Source organism: Carlito syrichta, unplaced genomic scaffold, assembly GCF_000164805.1.
Source record: "Carlito syrichta isolate Samal-C Ts95f unplaced genomic scaffold, Tarsius_syrichta-2.0.1 Scaffold316282, whole genome shotgun sequence".
Taxonomy (NCBI): Eukaryota; Metazoa; Chordata; class Mammalia; order Primates; family Tarsiidae; genus Carlito; species Carlito syrichta.
The window spans coordinates 269,308-292,462 of NW_007260378.1; the positions used below are offsets into that span (position 1 = coordinate 269,308).

The following is a 23,155-nucleotide window of genomic DNA, read 5'->3' on the forward strand; positions in this document are numbered from 1 at the left end:
GTGCCCTGAGCCACTGCAAAATGGGATGCAAGGAGGGTGAGCCTCCCAAAACAAACGAAGTTTGTGGTCTTATTCATGGTGAGCCCTCACTGGAGGCCATTACTTTTCATTAAGAGCATGAAGGCAGCCTGGAACGGTGGCTCATGCCTGTGATCCCAGCACTTTGAGAGGCGGAGGTGGGAGGATTACTTGAGGCTAGGAGTTCAAGACCAGCCTGAGCAGCATAGCAAAACCTCGTTTCTACAAAAAAAGTTCTTAAAAAATTTACTGCACATGGTGGCATGCACCTGTAGTTCTAGCTACTCAGGAGGCAGAGGCAGGAGGATAATTTTAGCTGAGGAGTTGGAGGCTGCAGTGAACTATGATCATGCCACTGCGCTCCATCCTGGGCAACAGAGTGAGACCTTTTCTCTAAAAAAATTTTTCTAATTTAAAAAAAAGTTGGCTGGGCATGGTGACTCAAGCCTGTAATCCTAGCACTTTGGGAGGCCGAGGTGAGAGGATTGAGCCCACAGGTTCGAGAACAGCCTGGGCAACTTGGAGAGACCTCATCTCTATAATAAATAAAAAAATTAGCCGAACATGGTAGTGTGTGCCTGTAGTTCCGGATACTTGGAAGACTGAGGCGGAAGGATCGCTGGAACCCAGCAGGTCGACGCTGGAGTGGCCTTACCACTGTGCTCCAACCTGGGCAATGGAGTGAGACTCCAACTCGGAAAAAAAAAAGTTTAAAAAGAATATGAAGGCATCCAGCATAAAATCTAACAGAAAAGAAAACAAAGGCAAACAAATGACAACAGCAGGTTGAGTGGGAAAATCGATGACTTTTAAAAAATGGCATCTCGAAGGGTTGGGAGGGAAAGAAAAGGGACCAGAGACAGAGGGATGATCTGGTGGGGCTGGTGCCCGAGCCAAGGGTTCACTACTGTGCTTTGTCACCCCAGGGACTCCTGCTTGGAGTCTCTATGTGAGCTGCGGCTGGACACGTGTCTTCTCTATGCTTGGTGCTCAGCACAGGGTTGGGATAAGCATCATCTGATGCCTGGATATGGGCAGGCTCTTTAAGAGGAAAGTCATTGGGGTGACAGGAGTGTGGGAGCGCCCACTGGGGCTTACGCAGGGAGTATGTGAGATAAGTTTGGCGTCAGACCTGGGATCGAATCCTGACTTAGCCTCTTGCTTCTGGAGTGACTCTGGGCCAGTTACTTTGCCTCTCCGGGCTGATTTCTTTATCTGTACAGCAGAGATAATAACTTTTACCATAGAAGCTCCCCTCAAGAGCAGCCGAGTTGGGAGAGCCCTCTGGGGAGTGTTGGCACCTTCTCCATACCCTTTGAGCTGTAAAGAGATTCAGAGACAGCTGTCCAGTTCACTCCCCTCCCCAAGAGCTCAGAGGGGTGGAAAAACAGGTCCAAGCCTGCCTGGAAAAGTCACTGGGGGGCCACTGTCCAGAATCTGGGACTCAGGTCTCTCTGTGTCATTCCCTCAAACCACTCTGCCTCAACCCACACACTGACCGGTTTTTCCTTTCATTTCTTATGAGCAGTTGCTTCTCCACTTCCAATGCTCCTAATCCTCATGGATCCACAGCCGTAACCATGGTGACGCGAGTCGAGGTTGGCTCCATAACGTCCCTGTCCGCGGTGCCAGTCCTGGGTGAGATCGGCAAGGAGGAGGCCCTGAAGCGGACCTACTTCTGCCCTGCTGGTGATGCCTCGGGGGTTCCCTCAGCCCTGATCTTGGAAGGAAAAAGACCCCTGAGGAGCCCGGCTCGCTTGTTCCCTCTACAGCTCACCCCAAAACCCTTCTCCAGGGAGCAGGCCCCAGACGTGAAAGTCCCTGTCGCACCCCTTCGGCCCGGTCTGACCGGGCCGTGTCCTTCTGGAGGGCCCTCCGAGGAGGTGGCAGCAAAGGACCTGGACGAGAGCATGCCTGGTTTGGTGGGACAGGAGGCAGGTAGTGGGGAGGGCCCAAGGAGAAGCTCGTCTGTGTTCAGCAAGACCGCGTTCTTGCGGCCCAGCCCCAATACTATGATTCTCTTTGAAACCACCAAAACCGGCCCCACTCTGGGGAAGGGAGTCAGCAAGGGGACTCAGGAGGCCATGGCAGGCGCATTTCAGGAGCCGCCTTCAGGCTCCCAGCCCAAAGTGGCCACCAAGCCTGCTCCACCCGCCAGAAAGCCTGTGGCAACCCTTCCCCGACTAGCCTCCCTGTCCCAGGACACAAGGCCACCTGCGGCCCACGAGGCTGCAAACCAAGACCAGCCTCTCTCAAAGGCCAGCAGTGTAGAGGATACAGCAGGGCCCACGCCAGAGCCCAGGCCTCATCCAAAGAGAAGGCCCGCATCAGCCATTTTCACCGAATCCATTCAGCCCCAGAAGCTGGGCTTTGGTGGGGTGGCCACGGTGGGGAAGGTGCCCCCAACACCTCCTGAGAAGACATGGAGGAAGCCCAGACCTCTGTCCATGGATCTCACGGCCCGGTTTGAGAGCAGAGAGACCTTGCTGAGAAAGGTGACTGACGAGGAAAACATATTGATGGCAGGCTCCACTGCTGGGCTAGACAGGGCCCCACTGGAGCCCAAGATGGACAGGGAGTCTTTGGCCAAGGCAGAGGCTCCCCTTTGTGACCCGGATTCAGACTTCCAGGAGGTGACCAAGAAAATCCACAAACGGAGAGAGAAGATGCTTTCAAAACAGGAGACAGGCAGCCCCAGAGCCCCGGGGAGCTCCACCAGGGCTGCCCCCAGAGATGACCAGAGTCCCTGGGAACCAAAAACCAAGTTGGACCGGGAGCCAGAGAAGGTGCCCGAGCCCCTTTCACGGTCACCCAGGTCAGGAAGAGGCCCAGGACTCGCTGAGGTCAAGAGCAGAGTGTCCGATGGGGAGGCCCCAGCCAGGGCAGAGTGGGCCTCCAGGGGCAGCGTCAGGAAGCGCATCAGCCTGTTTGTGGAGGAGAATGCCCTGGCCTCCGCAGCAGCAGTGGGGTGTGAGACCCCCCAGGCCACCCCTGTGTTCCCCCTGAGGGTGCCAGAGCCCGAGAAAGGCAGTGTGAGCGTCCTGGAGCGGATCAAATGTTGGGCTGCTGAGAGCCCCGAAGCAAAGCCCAAGGTCAAGAGGAGCCCGGTCCAGGCTCTGTCACCATCTCGGCCGCTGTCAGCGGATTTGACTAAATTGTAAGTGGGCACACCCCAATCACTTCCCTCAGCCCCTGCCTGCCTCAAGCCATCCCCTAGAGACCTTGAGGGAGCGGGAACCACAGGGCATCAGGTTCTGTGCAGGGCACCTGACGCTCCTCTATTTCCCTTAGCCCTGAGAGGAGGTGGTGGTAGTGACTATTTCTCACATGAGGAAGGTGAGGTGTGGAGGGAGTGCAGGTCTTCTCCAGGTGTGGCCAGCAGTGGGGCCCGGAGCTCGACTTCCTTGACCCTTCTCAGTTTTGCTCACACTCTGTGAGTGAAGTGGAAGGTACCTGCCCATTTCACAGATGCCGATCAGAAAGGTGAAGTCCTGGGAAGGAGTTGGGAGCCAGATTTCATTCCAGCCCAGCCTGTCTCTGTAGCCACGCCTTCCTTCCCTAAAGTAATAAAACAGTTAGCATTGGGCCTGACCTGGGCAGGGCGGCATGCTCCTGTAATCCCAACTACTCAGGAGGCTGAGGCAAGAGGATCACTGGAGCCCAGGAGTTTGAGACCAGCCTGGGCAATATAGTGAGATCCCATCTCAAAAATGAAACAAAGATCAGGCGTGTTTCTAGTTCCGGCTACTTGGAAGGATTGCTTACGATAAGTGTCCCCCAAGATAAAATCACAGGAGTCTAGATAACTTGGGCAAGTCACTGCCACTCACTGAGACTGAGTAAATCTGTCTTTGTTTTGAAAATGAAACTAATACTGAGACCTTCCTTAAAGGATTGAGGTGGAAATGCAGAGATAATGCTGGAAATTTTTCTGCCCACGGGAGCCCTCAGCACATTGTGGCTCAGGCTGATATGAGTCCAGTTAGTAGTGATTTCCTTAGCTTGGCCCACCTCTGGCATCTCTTCTTTGTTTTCCCACAAATGACCATAACAGAGAGATGCCACTGGGCATGATCAACTGGCTCATTAATGACATGCATGCCACCAGCATACTTTGGGGTGGAACATGCAGGGGAGGATCTCTGGGCAGACTGCCCTCCCAGTCCTGGGAACCAGGACGGCCCGGCCAAAGCCAGACTAGCAGCTCTTGGCACACAAGAATCACCTGGAAAAAATCCTGATGCCTGGGCCCCGCCCCCAGAAATCCTCATTCAGTTGGTCTGGGGAGGGGCTCATATGCTGGTAGTTGTTAAACACCTCATGTGCAGACAGGCCTGAGAACCCTTACGTGAAGATAACAGAGGAAGGAACATCTATGCTGGGGACCTCATATGCTTTCTGGCACGGGGTCCTCAAAGTGCCTCAGAGAGGCTGTGTGATTATTCCCATCCAGCAGATGGGGAAGCTGGGGCTTCAAGTTCGGACAGGACCTCTCAGCCTCACGCCTCCCAGGAGGCAGACCCTGGATTGCGGAGTGTGGGTCAAGTCTGAATGGTTCCATTTCTTTTCCCCCCTCTTTCTTCAAAGCCCCCAGACCTGAACCAGCATGGGTTCAGACATTCACACTAGAGAACTCTTCAGTGGTGGAAAGATTCTAGCCCCTCTCACTCTTCCCCTTTACAGGTGGGGAAATTGAGGCCAAGGGGCCGTGACTGGGCCCTGGTCACCCAGAGAGGCAGACCTGGACCCCTACACATTCCGTGGCCGCTCACTGCCACCAAGTCTGGGCTGCTCTGAGGCGGGGCAGCTGTTGTTCCTGGGGCTGCTAACAGCAACCCCTCATTAGCCCTCCTGGGGCATTTTCACTCTTTCTAAACGCCCTCATGTAGCTATTAGAGCTATGGGTAGCCTCTTATCTGCCCTATAAAAGGCACGGGGAGGTGTTAATTAACTCCATTTTGTAGATGAGGAAACAGAGGCTCAGGTGAGGTCACAAGCCCAAGCCAAGCTTCCCCAGTGAGGAGGCAGGAGAGCTGGGACCAGCACCCTGTTTGCCCTCAGCCTGGGGCTCCTTCCCCCCGATGATGCTGTGTTTAAGGTAGGCTCTCCCCACCAGGCTTTCCCCACCAGGCTCTTCTTCGGGTAGCTGGGAAGAAAATGTCCTTCCTCAGCATCAGCCCGTGTGACTCTCACGAGGTTCGGGATGATTTACCCCTGGGCTCCTGAGTTATAGTGCGGGCTGGGGGAATCCCAGCTCCTGGCTCCATACGAGTAACTCAGGTCTCTGTACCAGGTTTTCAAGTTCACCTTCAAGCAACGAAGTCAAGTATGAGAAGTGTGCAGAGCTGGGCATCGAGTTTCCTAAGGAACCGAGAGAAAAGGTAAGCTGTGGCCACTGGGCACATCTATTCCAGTGGGCAGTTCCACTGGGAAAAAAGCATCCATGATCCTACTAGGGAAGAATCCTAAACCTGTCATGCACGGTAAAACTTTTTTCCCCAAAGTCCCATCTAGCATCATGGGTTGTGGTTCCCCACCCTGGGGTGTTAAATGCTGTTTACCAATGTAATCGTCAAGTGTTTATCTTTTTCTTTGCAAAGAGGCAGGAGGGCATGCCTTGTTTATGTAAGAGTGAAGACACTAAAATGAAGACACTAAAATGTGGATTTTAAGTTGGGCACAGGGTTCATCCTGTAATCCCAGCACTTTGAGAGGCCAAGGCAGGAAGATTGCTTGAGGGTAGGAGTTCAAGGCCAGCCTGGGTAACATAGTGAAACCTTGTTTCTACAAAAAAATAAGAAAACTAGCCGGGTGTGGTGGCGCATACCTGTAGTCCCAGCTACTTGGGAGGCTGAGATGGAAGGGTCACCTAAGCCCAGAAGATCAAGGCTGTTGTGAGTTGTGATCGTGCCACTGCACTCCAGCCTGGGCGACAGAATTAGACTCTGACTCAAAAAAATAAAATAAATAAAAATAAATAAATAAAATGTAGGATTCAAGTGTTCACAGAAACTCCCTCAACTCCTCTTGTGGTTCTTACTCCCTTCCCCACCTTGACCAGCCCTCCTGTAGAAGAAAGAGGTAACTTACCAGTTAAATTGCTTAAGAAGTATTTTTATTTCATCTGTTTAGTAAAGGAAAGCTTGTAAAATAGCTGCTAGGTATAACTGATTTGTGGTCGATGCTTTCTGCAGTATTAGTTGTTTTGTAAAGCAGTTTCACTGAGCTACAAATGACACACCGTGAAGAGGACAAGTGTAAATCATGCAAGCCAGTGAGTTTCCACATGTGTGTAACTTGTGAAAACAGCATCACAGTCAAGACAATATCACCATCACATTCAAAAGTTTCCTCATGCCATTTTGCAGCCCCCCTACCAGGCCACCACAGATCTGCTTCCTGTCCCTGTAGACAGGTTTACATTTTCTAAACTTCAGCACAAATAGAAGTACTGCTCTTTTGTTGACTTTGCTTCTTCACTCAGAGTATTTATTTTGAGATCTGTGTGTATGATAGTTCATTCCAGTCCATGGCTGGTTAGTATTTTGTTGCATGGGTAGGCCATAGTTTGTTTATCCAATCACCTTTTGATGGACGATCGGGTTGTTTCTATGTTGGGGCCATTACCAGTAAAGCTGTTATGAATATTTGTGGACAAGGCTTTGTAGGGACTTGTATTTTCTTTTCTTCTTGGGTAGATTTCTAGGAGTAGAATGGTGGGTCATATGATGGGTGCATGTTTTATGTTTTAAGAAACCTTTGCAGAGTTGGAAAAACAGGCCAGGCACAGTGTGTCATGCCTGTAAGCCCAACACTTTGGTGGGCCAAGGTAGGAGGATTACTTGAGCCCAAGAGTTTCAGATCAGCCTGGGCAATATAGCGAGAGCTCATCTCTACACAAAATTTAAAAATTAACTGGGTGTGGTGGCATAGTACATGCCTGTACTCCCAGCCACTCGGGATCGGGAGGCTGAGGAGGGTAGATTGCTTGAGCCCAGGAGATGCAGGTTGCAGTGTGAGACCTCGACTCAAAAAAACTTTCTTTTACATGATAATATATAAGCAAAGTTTTAAAATCAGTATATTTTTAGAATTCTTCAGTGATGTTCCATCATCTAGAGTAGTGCTTTGCAACTGTGGCCCTGACCATATTATAACCATTTAGATTTTTTAATTTTTATTTTTTTGAGTCAGAGTCTCACTTTGTCACCCAGGCTGGAGTACAATGGCACACTCACAGCCACCCCAACATTGACCTGCTGGGCTCTGGCGATCCTTCCACCTCAGCCTTCCAAGTAGCTGGAAATACAGGCGCGTGCTACCACGCACAGCTAATTTTTTGATGTAGAGATGAGTTCTCACCAAGTTGCCCAGGCTGTTCTCGAACCCCTAGACTCAGGCAATCCTCTTGCCTTGGTCTCCCAAAATGCTGCAATTACAGGTTTGAACCATCTTGCCCAGCCTATAACCATTTTTAAAGTGTACAGTTGCATAGCATCAGGTACATTCTCAGTGTTGTGCAACCATCCTCACTCTCCAGTTCCAGAATTTTTTATTACCTCAAACAAAAGCCTCATAGTCCCACCCCCCTTCCCAGGCTCAAGCATCCATTAATCTACTTTCGGTCTCTGTTCAAGATCTTCTCTATAAATGTAGTCATATATATAACCTGTGGCATTTTGTGACTGGCATCTCTCACTTAGCATAATGTTTTCCTGATGCATCCACACTGTAGCATAGGTCAGGACTTCATTCCTTTCTGTGGCTGAATAATAATTCCACTGTATGTATTACCATATTTTGTTTATTTATTCATCCATCTTTGGACATTGTTCATGTTCATGTTTCCACCTTTCAGTGATAGTGAATTGTGTGGACATTGGTGTGCAAATTTTTGTTTGAGCATCTGTTTTCAATTTTTTAATTTTTTTTTTTGAGTCAGTGTCTTACTCTGTTGTCCAGGCTGGAGTGTAGTGGCATGATCACAATGATCATGCCTCATGGCAGCCTCGACCTCCTGGGCTCAGGCAATCCTTCCACCTCAGCCTCTCAAGTAGCTAGGACTACAGGGACATGCCACCATGCCTGGCTAATTTTTTTGATTTTTTTGTAGAGACGAAAAAATCCCTATGTTGTCTAGGCTGGTCTCGAATTCCTGGGCTCAAGTAGTCTGCCTGCCTCAGCTTTCCAAAGTGTTGGGATTATAGGTATGAGCCACCGTGCCTGGCCTGTTTTCAGTTCTTTTTGGGTATATACACCCAACAGTGGAATTGGTGGGTCATATGGTAATTCTATGTTTAACTTATTGAAGTAGACTCATTTCTAATAGAAAAAAGGATTTTAAAATGATTACTAAGTAATACATGCTTATTATAAAAATCTAATAGAACCAGGGTGCACAGGATTGACAGAAGATGTTCCCAATTTCATTCTTTCCCCCTCCTCATGACCACTCCCCTCACTTGCACAGTCTGATCTGTGTCCTTTCTTCAGACTACTTATCTCCATGTGTGTCTATAAACATACACAAGCACAGTATTTTTAAAAATGGTATCTTGTTACATTGCTCTGCAGTGTGCTTTTGTCTCCTCCAGGGAGGAGCACTTTGTTTTTTGTTTTAATTTGGAGTCTCACTCTGCTACCCAGGCTGGAGTGCAGTGGCGCACTCACAGCCACCCCAGCATCGACCTGCTGGGCTCAAATGATCCATCCACCTCAGCCTTCCAAGTAGCCAGATCTACAGGCACACGCTACCATGCCCAGTTAATTTTTTGATTTATTGTAGAGATGAGGTCTCACCAAGTCACCCGGGCTGTTCTCGAACCCGTGGGCTCAGGCAATCCCCTTACCTCGGCCTCCCATAGTGCTGGGATTACAGGCTTGAGCCACCGCGCCCAGCCAACAACAATATTTTGAATGTGTCCTTAGATGTCATGACATTAGGGCCTACTCTTCCTGGGATACAGATGCCTGTACATTATTCTGTTGTCTGGATATATCAACATTTATTCAGCCAGTACCCTTCCAGTAGGCATTCAGGTTGTTTCTGTGTTCTTTTGCTTTCACAAACTTTCTTGATCATGTAGACAAGAAAGTTCCCAGGGGGAACTTGACCGGATAAAAGGAAATGAGTATTTTAAAATCATGATGGGCCGGTATGCCACGTTGCTCCAAAGTCATGCCCATTTATGCTCTCTCCAACAGTAGCTGAATGTCCATTTCTCTACATCTTCGCTCTCACCGGATGTGTTTGGTCTTTACCGTTTATGGTATTTTACTGTTCTGGCTACACAGGCCACCATTTGCGTCACCTCACCTCTTCCTTTAATTTCAAGTCCTTTAACATTGGGTTGTCTCTTTTGCTTTTTGCTTTCTTTCCAGCAAAAGGAAGGGCATGGTTTGGATGGAGCATCTTCCCTGAGAAGCCCCCGGAAGCCTGTGACACTCCAGGAGAAGGCCAGGCACACGGAGCAGAAAGACAGCCCTCACCGAGACCCCGATAGTGGTCAGGGCAAAAGCTCGGCAGGGGCCTTGTGCCTCTCTGAGGGCACTCCAGAAGCCAATGGAAGCTTCCAGACTGTGCGGGCCACGGTGTTTGAGCATCACGTGGAGAGGCACACTGTGGCTGACTCGTCTGGCTGCTGTCTCTCAGCCACCCCACCTGAGGACGTGGCCAGGGCCCGCATCTCTGAACCCAGACCCGGTCCCGAGAGAGGCTCTCGGCTGGGGAGGGACCTGCCAGACATGGCCAGCCCCAAGGAGGAGCTCTCCAGGCGGCTGGGAGATCCTGAGCCGGAGAAGCGGGGAAGAGCCGCCCTTGCCAACGGTGAGCCCAGACGGCGCCATACACCCTCCCAGGAGACACATCCTTTGTGTGAAAATCACACTGGCCCCAAGCACTCAGAGGGCCCCCCCACACCCCGGAGGGTTGAGCCCAGGTACGCCGTGGTGCCCGCCGTCGGGGAGCGCGCGCACAGCGAGGCCGTCCCCACTGCGCCTGAGGAGAAGGCAGTGGCCCTCCACAGCCGGTCCCGGCTCTCGCTTGAGGGCCGGCGGTCCCAGGAGGCCGGTCCTGCCGGCCCGGAGTGCGGCCCAAGGGGCCAGGAGTCCGTCCAGTCCATCCAGAGGGCCAGCTCGGTTTGGGAGGCTCGAGGGGCACTGGAGGCTGGCGGGAGCTGCCCGTTGCCCAGATGGTCGGCCGAACTGGTGGCGAACTGGCAGAAGGTCACGGTGCGCGCCGGCCATGAGACCCACGCCCTTGAGCCCACCACCGTGAGGGCCACCGAGGCTGCTGTCGGGGGGGATCAGCAGGACAGGTCTGAAGGGGCCAGAAGCAAGCCAGGGGCAGGAGTGAGGGCTTCTCCTCCCAGGACTCAGGACCAGCCCACCGACCCCAGAGCTGGAGCCGCACTAGACACATGTGTGAAGAAGGGGCCCCTGGTGGCGGCTGAGGGCCGGGCTGACCCAGGTCCTGAAGTCCACCTGCAGAAGGCCAGCTCCCCTGACCCCAGGACGGACAGATGGAGGCGGCGGACTTTGCCCCACGATGTGAAGTTCGATGCATTTGGCCTCCTCCCTGTGGAGCACTCTCTGAGGGAGGAGCAGAAGCCATCAGATTGTGGGGACCCTGTAGCCGGTGCCTTACAAAAACCCCAGCTGACCCACCACGGGGTGGGGACGCTGGAGGGGACCCCAGGTGCTTCACAGGACCGTGATGTCTCAGTGGTGAAGCAAGGGTCACCTGTGGAACCCAAGGCGACCTTTTTTGCTGTGACCTATCAGATTTCCAGTGCTCAGAAGGCCAAGGGTAGTGTTATGTCCGGGCCTGAAAACTTGCTGGAACGCTCTAGGAAAATTGCTCCACCTCTGTCTCCTCGTTCTTGTACATCCACGTTGGTTTCTCTTCACCGTGAAGGGTCACAGGAGATGCTGGGCAGTAAACACTGGGCAAAGGGAGGAGAGCGTGAAAATGTGAGCATTTCAAAAAACCTGAAGCCGACAGACTGTCTGTCGTTGCTTGGAGACAGGATTCCAGCTGCTTCTCGTGAAAGAATCATTGATGTGGATGCATTATGGAGTCACCGGGCATCAGAAAATGGTACTTGCTTTCAGATGGGTTGGAAGGATGGTGGAAGCAAGATGCCCCCCAGCAGCAGTGTGCCCCAAACTACCCCGCCTTTGCGGCGGCGTCCAAAAGAGCACCCCAGCAGAAGGAAGACTGATGTGGTCAGTGAGACATTCCCAGGTAAAGACAGAGATGGCTACAGGTCCAGTGTTCTGGACATCGACGCCCTGATGGCAGAGTACCAGGTGCCATCCACAAGGGTCCCCGGAGAGCCTCAGGAGCGGAAGGAGAGAACATGGTGGGAGCCCGACAGCTTGCCTTGTGAGAGGCCAAACCCTCGAGGCTGGGTGGAACACAGGAGAAGGAGCCTAAGAGAGGTCTCTGAGGCCAAGCGTGTCTGGAAACAGGCCAGCACTACCGACACAAGCCACAGCTCCACTCCTGGCTCAGGCAAGCAGCCAGCAGAGACCCGGGTGGCAGCTGCGAACACCAAATCCAGTTCTCCTCTGTGGGCTCTGCCACACCCAGCTCCTTCTGAAAAGCATCCAGGAGCCTCCTCAGTCCCTGTGGGTCCTAGGAAGACAGTCTCAGGGATCACTGAGGATGACGAAAAGGTCTTCGCTATTAAACATCACAGTGCAAAGTGTCAGAATTACCCGACTGAGTCAAAGCTCTCTGGCTGGGAGGATTCAGGCAGTGGGGTCAGAGTGTCATCCAAATCACCCCCCACTGACTGGAAGAAAGGGAACCCAAGGAAATCCATTGGGCGAGGAGAGGACATCAGCCTGAACCAATGGGGTAGCCACCCACGGGACTGTGCAAGGTCTCCACCAGATGTCAAGAGGGTCTATTCAGAGAAGGGTCCCCCTGCCAAAATTCGAGAGGGCCTGTCCTTCATACATGAAGCCAGAGAGAGGAGACAAGAGCAGCCCAAAGGGAGGCCCAGCCTCCCTGGGGAGAGTTCAGAGGCCAAAATGGGGCCCTGTTGGTGGGAATCAGGTACCCGAGACAGTCACAAGGTGAGTACCAAAACACTTAATTTTATCAAAACTTCATTAAACATCTAGGCCAAGGGCCTCAAACTCAGATCTTATGTGGACCAGATGGGCACATAAATGAGTGGAGTCAGATTGAGGTTGAGACTCTAGGGAGTGGTGGGGATTGTAGCAAATGGAAAACTCATGCCCTAGAGGTAACTGCTGCTTGGGTCCAGCCAGTCCTTGACACATGAGAGTGGTGGCCCTGAGATGGCAAACCTCATTTAGCAAGACACTGAAAAGACAGATTTTTATGTGTAATCCCACCATTAGGAAATGAAGACAGCATATTTTTTAAAAGCCTGTTCAGTCTAAATAGGACTGCTGGTTTGCTACACATTTTCCATGTCTGGCCTAGAATGAGAATAATGATAGGTATCAATGATAGCTTTATGGAGCTTCTGCAGTATACCAGAGTGTGGCATACACACACACACACACACACACACACACATATATAAATGGTATATATAAATTATCTATATATTATCTATATAACTATATATGTAATTATATCCCCAGGATCCAACACCATGCTTGACATTGTGTGGATCTTCAAGAAGTATTTGTTGAATGAGTGATCTTATCAGATCTTGATTAAACATCTAGGTCAGGGGTTTCAAACTCAGATCTTATGTGGGCCAGATGAGTGGAGTCAGATCAGGTATGAGACTCTAGGGAGTGGTGGGGATTGCAGCAGATGGAGAGCCTCAGCAGAGAGGTTTTCATGGTTTGGGTTCCCACAGAAGCAAATCCTTTTAGGAGATGACCCCAGGAAGAACTGGCAGGTAAGTGAATAAGTGAGTCAAGGGATGCAGGAGCCATGGGGGCAGCCAAGGCTGACTTGCACTGGGGCCTCCTGGGAGGAAGCTTGGAGTTGGCCTGTCCAGGGGGCAAGGGACCTGGAGGATGTGTTTTCCAAGTGCTTCTGTCCTCACCTAAGGCTGTTTCTGGGGTTATCAACACTCAGACTCTTCCAGCCTGGCTGGCACACTGCTCAGTGGCGGGTGGAAAGAGAGTCCTCACCCAGGACGACACCTTTGCCACTGGCGTGTGCTGGAGTGTTGAAGCAGGGGGCTCACAATGTCACCTGAAGGTAGGCTCATCTTAGATGGAAAAACCTGAGGCCCAGAGAGGTGAAGTGTCGTGTCCTACGTCACACAGCAGCAAGTGACAATACTCATATGTGAGCCCAGATCTGACTGATACTTGGAAGGGAGTGGGCCGCTTTCTAGTTGACCTGCCGGGAATGAAGACCTTGAGGGCAGGGGAGGAATCTGAGGCATGGAGGCCACCCTCGGAAGCTATTGATCTCTGTGGGAGGTGGGACCTTGCAATCCAAGGTCAGGAAATGATAGGAGGCAGAGGGAGGCACTGGAGACGAGGCCGAGCTGTCCTGCAGGAGGCGCTGGCATGAACCCAGCCTCGAGGGGCGGACGTGCATTTGGATGGGCTTGTGGGAGGGCACAGCACGTCCCTAGTTCTGGAGGTGGGAAGGGGCGTGGCATGCTCTGGGGCTGCGTGGGAGCTGCCTCTGCACCCCACACGAAACGTGGCATCAGCAGACCTTGGTCCAGGTCCGCCTCCGCAACTTGCAGACCAGGCAATGGAAGCCAGACCCTTTCCCTTCCTGAGCCTGAGTCTCTTCGTCTGTAAAAGAGTCATAGATTGAGCACAGTGGCTCGTGCCTGTCATCCCAGCACTTTGGGAGGCCGAGGTGGGAGGATTGCTTGAACCCAGGAGTTCAAGGCCAGCCTGGACCACATAGTGAGACCTTGTCTCTACAAAAAATCAAAAAATTAGCCGGTGTGGTGGCATGCCTGTAGTCCCCGCTACTCGGGAGGCTAAGGCAGGAGGTTACCTGAGCCTGGGTGGTGGAGACTATACTGAGCCTTGATTGTGTCACTGCACTTCAGCCTGGGTAACAGAGTCAGGCCCTGACTCAAATAAATAAATAAAATTTTTTTAAAAATTTAAAAAAGAGAATAGTGGTCCAATCTGGAAAGGGAGGTTACAGAAATTAAACAGTAGGATACCGTTGGTAAAGATCACGAAATGAGGATTTGTGTGAGGTTTAGAGTGTGTGTCCCTTCAGAGTAGAGGAGGGAAAAATAGTGGGTAAGTGGTGGAGTCGGGCTTCGAACCCATGTCCTCTCCTGAGAGGCTAAGCACTCGAACCACTGTGTTCAGGATCCTGCAGACTTGGCATCTGAACCTTCATTCTGCCATTTGCCTGCTGTGCGTGAAGCAGGCCCTTGGCCCTTCTGAGCCTCAGTTTCCATATCAGCATTCACAGGAATTCCTGCCTTGAAGCACTGTGCGGGCTCTGGGCTGGGACAGCGCACCCAGTGTGGGCCGCCCATGTGCTTCCTGGGAAAGACTGCCCTGTCCCTGCTAAGGCCTGTTACTGTAGGACAATGGGGAGGGGAGAGGCGTGGAAATGTGATACTCTGTCTGTTTGCCAGCACCTTCTTCGGGCTGGTTGGTGGGGGGGTGAGGGAGGGTGATGGGGGGGAGCTGGGCATTGTGGAGGGGGGCGCCTGGTCCCAGTTCTGCCCCCCAGCCCGGCTTGGAAGCCTGCCCAGAGCACGCAGGCCCAAGGAGTGCTGGTCGTCAGGGGATCTGTTTTCTCACCAAGGGATTGGGAAGCCTTGGAGCGGCTTCCCATTTCTCTCTTCTCTCTTGCCCAAGATCCTGGCTCTTGAGCTTTAAAAAAACAAAACATACCAACACAGAAGGATAAAATGTTGGTTGGTAAAAATTCAAATCTTACAGAGATGGAGAAAATCCCAGCCTGGGCAACATAGCTAGACTTTGTCTCTGCAAAAAAATTTAAAAATTAGCTGAACATGGTGGTGCATGCCTGTAGTCCCAGCTGCTCAGGAGGCTGAGGTGGAAGGATCGCCTGAGCCCAGGAGGTCGAAGCTGGGGTGAATCGTGTTCATGCCACTGCACTCTAGCCCGGGAGACAGAGTGAGACCCCACTTCAAAAAAAGAGAAAAAGAAAAGAGAAGGTGAACATTTCCCCAGATGCAACCACTGTTAGTTACAGTTGTTTATGTCCTTTGGGACTTATTTACATTCCACAGTCACCTATCAATCATATATATTTATAATTAGCATACTTTTCTTTCTTTCTTTTTTTTGTTTGAGTTGGAGTTTCACTCAGTCGCCCAGACCGGAGTGCAGTGGCCGCTCCCGGCCACCGCAGCCTCGACCTGCTGAGCCCCGGCGATCCTTCCGCCTCAGCCTTCCGAGTAGCCGGAACTAGAGGCACACGCTACCACGCCCAGCTAATTTTTTGATTTATTGTAGAGATGAGGTCTCGCCAAGTTGCCCGGGCGGGTCTCGAAGCCGCGGGCTCAGGCAGTCCACTCACCTCAGCCTCCCAAAGGCGCGGGATTACAGGCTGAGCCACCAAGCATACTTTTCTTACTGCAGTTGTGGTGAATGCCTGTGCAAAATTTAAGATATTATGTAACCATATGGCTTACAACAAAAATCTCCCCCAGATGATGAGTCTGGTGCCTGGATTGGGAACACGCCATCTAAGCCTGTCCATGGTCCTCAGTCGTGGGCAATTCTGCCCCTGCATCACATTTGACAGTGAGTGTCTGGAGACATTTTTTGTGGTCATGGCCTAGGCAGGGGTTGCTACTGGCAGCTAGCAGGTAGAGGCCCAGGCGGCTACTCAACATCCTGTGTGCACAGGGCAACCCTCGCCAGAATGATCCAACCCCAGAGGGCCACTGTTCCAAGGCTGAGGAACTCTGACCTAGATGCACATACAGATTTAGGTAAATACATGTGGTTTTTGTAGGAACATGGCAACATCCTACAGAAAACCATGCAGCTTGCTTTTGTATGCATCTTGTGCATACACAATCACCTTATTCTTTTCAACAGTTGTAAAGTATTTTATCATATGACTGAGCCCAGACCCTCGTTGATGGATATTTGGGGTGGTCTGCATTTTTGTGTGTTAGAAACAGGACTACAGTGGCATCTTGGTATATGGGGTGAGGGTTTCTTGGTTAAGAGCTGTTCCATTCATGGACCCCCAAAAGGGCATGTTTGTCATTGAAGCAATCTTTCCCTCCTCCCCTCCCTCTCTCTCTCTCTCTTCTTTCCTTTCTTTTTCACTTAACAAATATGTACTGAAAATTTGTTCTAGACCCAATTATAGTATGTATGTATGTATGTATGTATGTATGTATGTATTTAGAGTCAGGATCTCACTCTGTTGCCCAGGCTGGAGTACAGTGGCATGATCACGATTATTATTGCTCGTGGCAGCCTCAATCTCCTGGACTTAGGCAGTCCTTCCACTTCAGCCTCCCAAGTAGCTGGGACTACAGGTGCTCGCCACCACGTTTGGCTAATTAAAAAAATTTTTTTGGCCAGACGTGGTGGCTCAAGCCTGTCATCCCAGCACTTTGGGAGGCCAAGGTGAGGGGATTGCCTGAGCCTACGGGTTCGAGACCAGCCCGGGCAACTTGGTGAGCCCTCGTTTGTATGATATATCAAAAAGTTAGCTGGGCTTGGTAGCACGTGCCTGTAGTTCCGGCTACTTGGAAGGCTGAGGTGGAAGGATCTCCAGAGCACAGCAGCAGGTCGACGCTGGGATCCGTGAGCGTGCCACTGCATTCCAGCCTGGGTGACGGACTGAGACTCCAACTCAGGGGAAAAAAATTTTTTTGTGTAGAGATGAGGTCTTGCTATGTTACCCAGGTTAGTCTTGAATTCCTGGACTCAAGCAATCCATCCACCTCGGCCTCCCAAAGTGCTGAGATTACAGGAGTGAGCCACCATAACCAGCCAGTATTTCACTTATTTAAATTACTTACTTTAGTTTTAAAAGGAGATTTCACAAGGCTCCTAAAATATTTAAAGGCATGGAGTATACCATCTTCACCTTCCTCCTTTCCATAGTCACTTTTATTTAGAGTTTTTTGAGGTTCCTTCCTGAAAATTCAAGTAAATATGAATACACATTCTTCCTTTTGCCGCCCTCGCCATAAAAGAGCATTTCCTACAAGCGGTGGCAACTTTGGCTGCAAGTGGCAGTAACACAGGGAATCCTGAAGCGCCCCAGTGCCAGGGCCTCCCCCCAGGCCCACAAGGTCAGGCTCTCTGGGGCTGAGGCCTGCCTTTAGGAACTTTGAAAGTTCCCCAGGAGACTACTGGGGTGAGGAGCTCTGTTGAGTGAACCCCTGAATTTTCTACTTGCCTGTTTTCACACAGTGCATCTTACAGAGTTTTGGGATTCAGCCCACAGAGAGCGTCCTGGTTCTCTTTTCCTTTCCTTTTTTTGTTTTTGTTTGTTTGTTTTTTTTGAGTTGGTGTCTCACTCTGTCGCCCAGATTGGAGTGCAGTGGCTGCTCCCAGCCACTGCAACCTCAACCTGCTGTGCTCAGGCAGTCCTTTCACCTCAGTCTTCCAAGCAGCTGGAACTACAGGCATGCACCACCACACATGGCTAATTTTGAAAAATATTTTTGTAGAGACGAAATATTGCCCAGTTGCCCAGGCTAGTCTCAAACCCCTGGACTCAGACAATCCTTTCGCCTCCACCTCCCAGAGTGCCGGGATTATTGGCATGAGCCACTACGCCCAACCTTTGTGGCTGGTTTTACCCCCCAATTAAAAGTAAAGTTTTAATGGTCAGAAATAATGAAGCTAATTTTAAATACTTTTGAGACTCATCAAGAGAGTTCTTTTTGTAGCATAGGTTTCTGAACCTTCCCCTGTGGATCACATTCCTGGTCTGTTGCTGCTACAAGCCCCGTACACATGTGAGTGTGCACAGTTACAGGTGTGTCTTTGGATCTGGTGTGGCAGTCGCCTGTCAAAAGGGGCACGTGGTTGTGGTCCTGCAGGACTGTGGCTGCGTGCCCTGCCACGGAGCTGTGTCTGCTGCTTCCCGCCCACCGTGAGCTCGAGGGCCTGTTCTCCTCCACCCCACCCTGCTGTATTCTGGGTGTCTCACCCCCCCCATGGGTGGCCCTGTCCTCTCATTGTGGCTGAGTTTGCCCTCCTGATCTGAGAGTTGGTGGCATCTTGCTAGGCATGTGAGGCCATCTGTGTTTCCTTCCTGTAACCCATGTGTTTATGCTCTACCTGCTTTTTTAGGGGGATCTTGGTCCTTATTGATTTCTTGGAGATTTTTATAAGGAGGTGAACCTTTTGTCCTTGTATAGTTGGGTTTCTCCTTGGAAACAGCCTGGTCTACATATTGGACAGACCTGGGATTAAATCCTGGAGTGTGTGACTTTAGGCCCCTCCCTAGATCTCTCTGAGCCTCAGTTTCCTCATCTGTGAGATGGGGCTCTTGTCTTCTTCAAGGACTCGTCAGAGATTTATCATGATATAATGTATGGTTGCAACCCTGACCTGGGGCTGGTGCCAAGACTAGAAGAAATCGCAGGGAAGCATTGGGATCAACCTCAGACCTCCATTTGTTTAAGACATTTAAAAAATGTGTTTAAACCCATGCCAGGCCCTGTTCTAGGCTCTGCTGAGGCTGCTGGGAGGGACCTAGACACAGCCCTGCCCATTGTCATAGACTGTGTGGCAACCACTAGCCACCTATGGTTATGTGACTTTAAATTAGCTAAAATTGAATAGGATTAAAAATTGAGGCTGAGCGCAGCTGCTTACGCCAGTAATCCCAGCACTTAGAAAGGCCAAGGCAAGAGGATCCCTTGAGCCCAGAAGTTGGAGACCAACCTGGGCCACAGTTAAGTGCCCCAGAGCCACATGCACCTTGTGGCGACTGAGTGGGGCGTCCAGACACAGAACATCTCTATCTACTGCAGACCATCATAGGGGACAGCACTGGTCTGGAGGGGCACGCAGGCCTCCGGGCAGTGAGAGGGTAAGGCCATTCACTTGGAGGGTGCCACAGGTCCTGGGGGGAGAGAAGAGGGGCGTGAAGAGGTCAGAGAAGGGCTCTTACGCAGAAGGACCTGATGGAAGGGACCTAGCCAGGCCCAGGAGGTGGGAGCAGCAAGTGAAGCAGGGCACGAGCTTATCCTGTGGTTACCCAGGCACAGGGGTGGGGCCCAGCTGAGACAGATGTGGGTGGTGCCCAGGGGTAAGGCCCTACTGAGGGCACCTGGGAGCCACTGAAGGGCTCTGAGCACTGCTGCCACCACATGTGTCCTAGAAAACCACCCCCATCAGCTGCTCTCCATGTGGACCAAGGGGGCGAGTGTGAAGGCAGGGAGGCCAGCATGGAGGCTGCCAGGGTCCTCAGAGAAGGGTGGTGACCGTGGAGGTAGAGAGGACTGGAGGGGTTGGTGGCATTTTTGTTTTTCTTTTTTGCCGACAGCTTTATTGAGATACAATTCATAACCCATACAACTTGCCCGTTTAACAAGTGCCATTCATGGCTTTCGCTGCAGTCACACAGGTGTGTAATCATCATCACTCTCAACTTTATGACACCTTTAACACCCCCCAGAAAACCCCGTGCCCATCAAGCAGTCACTCCGCTTTGCCCTTTGCCCTCTGGGCCTGTGCAACAAGTAGTCTCCTTTCTGTCTCTGGGTCTGCTGGTTCTGGGTGTTTCATGTAAACGGAGTCCCAGTGGAGTGTGTGGGCCTTTGTGACTGGCTTCTTTCATGGAGCACGTCTTCAAGGTTCATCCATACGGTATCAGGATGGGACTCCTTTTTTTGTTGCTGAATAATATTCCGTCACGTGGGTAGGTGACATTTTATCTGTCCATTCATCGGCCATTTCCACTTTTGACTGTTAGGAATAATGCTGCTAACAACATTCATGGACATGTTCTCACGTGGACATATTTTTTCTTTTCTTTTCTTTTTTTTTTGGATATGTACCTAGAGTGGGATTGCTGGCTTCTCACCTTTGTTGCTCTGATGGAGAGACTGGGAGAAGGGAGGGCAATCCGAGGGTCTTGGGCAGGATTGGAGGAGCGGCCTGGGAGAGCAGAAGTCGAGAGGCCTATCCCAGCACTTGGGTCTGAGGGGTGCAAGTAACTGCCTGGGCAGTGGCATCTACACATCTGGGGTCCCAGTGCCAAGATGGACCTGGCAGTCATCAGGGTGTGGATGGGGTTTCTTTAAAGCCCCGAGGGCCATGAAGAGGGACCCCAGAGCCAGTGATCCAGCAGCAGGAAGCAGAAGGCTCTTTGGTTGGCCTGGGGCCCATGGGGAAGCTGAAGAGGAACCACCAGGGCCGGAGGAGGAAAGCCAAGAGGGTCTCCCAAGGCCTCCAGAAGGAAGGCCATGAGGGAAGGATCGGAGTCCAGCCTTGCTCCCCCTGATGCTGTGTGTGCTTCAGCAGGGACCTCCCTCACCTCTTCTGTACAGGGAGTGTGAGGCATGTGAAATACACATTCTGGAGTCTGCATTTACCAGCCTGTGAATATCTCTCCCCCCATAACCAAGAGGAAAAAGGGCGGAATTCGGACTAGATGTGCGAGGCGTCCCACCCTAGTCATCTGCCGTATCTGTGCATCTGCACGTGTGTGTTTGGATGCATGGAAAAATGATTAAAATAAGGTTTCCAGGACTCACCCTTGGCAGGAATGAGAGTGGCTAGCATTTCTTTTAAAATTTTCATTATTATTAACTTTTTTAGAGACGGGGTCTTGCTCTGTTGCCTAGATGGGAGTACAGTGGTGTGATCATAACTCACTGCAGCTCCCTGGGCTCAAGCAATCCTCCTGCCTCAACCTCCCAAGTAGCTAGGACTACAAGTGCCCACCACCACACCTAGCTTTTTTTTTTTTTTTTTTGAGTCAAAATCTCACTCTGTCACCTAAACTGGAGTACAGTACCATGATTGTGATGATTACGGCTCACAGCAGCCTCAACCTCCTGGGGCCAGACGATCCTTTCACTTCAGCCTCCCAAGTAGCTAGGACTACGGCGTGTGCCACCACACCCAGCTAGTTTTCTGATTTTTTTTTTGTAGAGATGAGGTCTTGCTATATTGTCCAGGCTGGTCTTGAACTCCTGGTCTCAAGGAATCTACCTGCCTCAGCTTCCCAAAGTGCTGGGATTACAGACATGAGTCACCACTTCCCAGCCCCTGGCTAATTTTTTAATTTTTCTTTTTCTACAGAGTCTTACTGTGTGCTCAGGCTGGTCTTGAACACTTGGCCTCAAACAGTCGTCTCCCTCAGCCTCCCAGAGTGCCAGGACTACAGGCATGCACCACCACGCCTGGCAGTGGCTAACATTTCTGAAGCGCTCCCCACATGCCAGGGTGGTGGAGATGGGTAGCCAAGTTCACCTCCCAGGACTCCTCCTGTATGTCTGCCCCCTGGTGGTCATATTGTGTATGCACTTTCCATTTGCTGTCCCTTAGACTCCAGAAGCTGGATGTTCTCCTCATCCTTCCTTTCCCAGATGGTTGAGGCTCAGAGAGGTTGAGACATTCACCTGAGGTCACACACTTACTAAGCAGCTGAGGCAGGACCACTTGAACCCCTACATGTCACCTCTGGTCATTAAGGTAGAAGAACTTCTGATGGGTCAGTTTTCTTCTTTGCCCTTTTTGGTACAGAGTGGACTCTCTTGGTGTTACATATTTTTTCCTGTAAATGATAAAGCCAGGCTGGGCGTGGGTGGCTCATACTTGTAATCCCAGCACTTTGGGAGGCTGAAGTGGGAGGGCTGCTTGAGCCCAGAAGTTCAAGACTAGCCTGGGCAACATAGCAAGATGTCATCTCTACCAAAAAAAAATCACCTCGGCATGATGGCACACATCCCAGCTACTTGAGAGGCTGAGGTGGGAAGATCACTTCAGCCCAGGAGATCAAGGCTACAGTGAGCTGTGATCATGCCACTGCACTCCAGCCTGGGCAAGAAAGTGAGACTCGACTCAAAAAATTTAAAAAAAGGAGAGAGTCCCCAGTAAAGTCCTTTCCTTGTGCTCTGCATCTCAGGTGCTGCCACGGGACCTGGAGAAGGAAGGTGGCTTCCAGAACAATGAGTCCCCGCTCCGGCAACTGTCCCCTGTAGCCTCGGGCCCCTGGAGAAGCCACAGCTTCTGCAAGGACAGGAAGAGTGGTCCCATTGTGGTGAGTGACATGGCTTGGCTGGAGGGAACTCGCAGGCGGTGCTGGCTGCGGGGTGCTGCAGTGAAAGGGCCATGTGGAGGCACAGCCGGCCCTGGGGTCCAGGCCAGACAGGCGCCTGCCTGGGATCTGGTGTCACCTGACTCGCTGTGCCGTGGCTTTCGATGTAGAGTGTGTTTGGTGGCTCAGCTGAGGCAGCCTTCCCGCCCTTGGTTTCTTCCCGCCCAGGTTGGGGAGGTCACCCCAGCTGTCCTTTGAGAGTGGTTAGGGGAACATGTGCTGGTGTCTGAAAGTCCTGAGTTCGAATCCTAGAGCTGCTTCCTGTCAGCTGCTGTGATTTTGAGCAGTTTACTAAATTTCTCTGCACTTCCATTTCTTCACCTGGAAAGAGGGATCTGGATTCCTGTCTTCTAGTTGTGCTATGAGGAGGAGTGAGGTTGTATGTAGGGCCCAGCAGGTCATCACACGCTCAGAACTGATGGTGTTGGTGACGGATAATAGGAGTGGAAAGCTGGTTCCGGAGCCAGATTGCTTGGGTTCAAATCCTAGGTCTGCATAGTTTACGTGTGACACTGGGCTGCCTCTGGCCTTAGTTTCCTGATCTGTAAAATGGGGATAATAATAGTATCTATCCACTTTGCAGGGCTAATGTGGGGCTCAGATATACTTAGCATGGTCTTGGGTACACAGCGAGCATTTAAGAAGCGTCATCATGACCGTAATTATGGCTGCTGTTGTTATTGTCATGACTTGGGCTCCAGACCTCCCTCTTGACCTGTTTCCTCACTTGCGGAAGGAGGTAGGTACATGGTGCGCAGGTCCCCGGACAAGCCACCACCGCCATCAGAGCCTCTGTTTGCGGGCCTCACCACCTCCGATGACTTTCTACTTTCTGGTGGTTTTTTTTTTTTTAATATGTATGCTTTGTTTCCATGCTATTTGGAAGTCTCCTGCTGAGTTCTGTGTCACCCCGGGTGCCAA

The 23,155-nt window shown here is 51.3% G+C and overlaps 1 protein-coding gene across 1 annotated transcript in view; it reads left to right on the forward strand.

Annotated features, from left to right (window-relative positions):
- Window positions 1-1,598: 1,598 nt before the first annotated feature.
- KIAA1671 (KIAA1671 ortholog) overlaps window positions 1,599-23,155 on the forward strand; it is a 151,293-nt gene continuing 129,736 nt past the window's right edge. Inside the window, exons 1-4 of the mRNA XM_008074042.2 lie at window positions 1,599-3,175; window positions 5,312-5,399; window positions 9,400-12,102; window positions 22,043-22,177. Of these exons, the coding sequence (XP_008072233.1) occupies window positions 1,599-3,175; window positions 5,312-5,399; window positions 9,400-12,102; window positions 22,043-22,177 (4,503 nt within the window). The remainder of the gene's footprint in view (window positions 3,176-5,311; window positions 5,400-9,399; window positions 12,103-22,042; window positions 22,178-23,155) is intronic.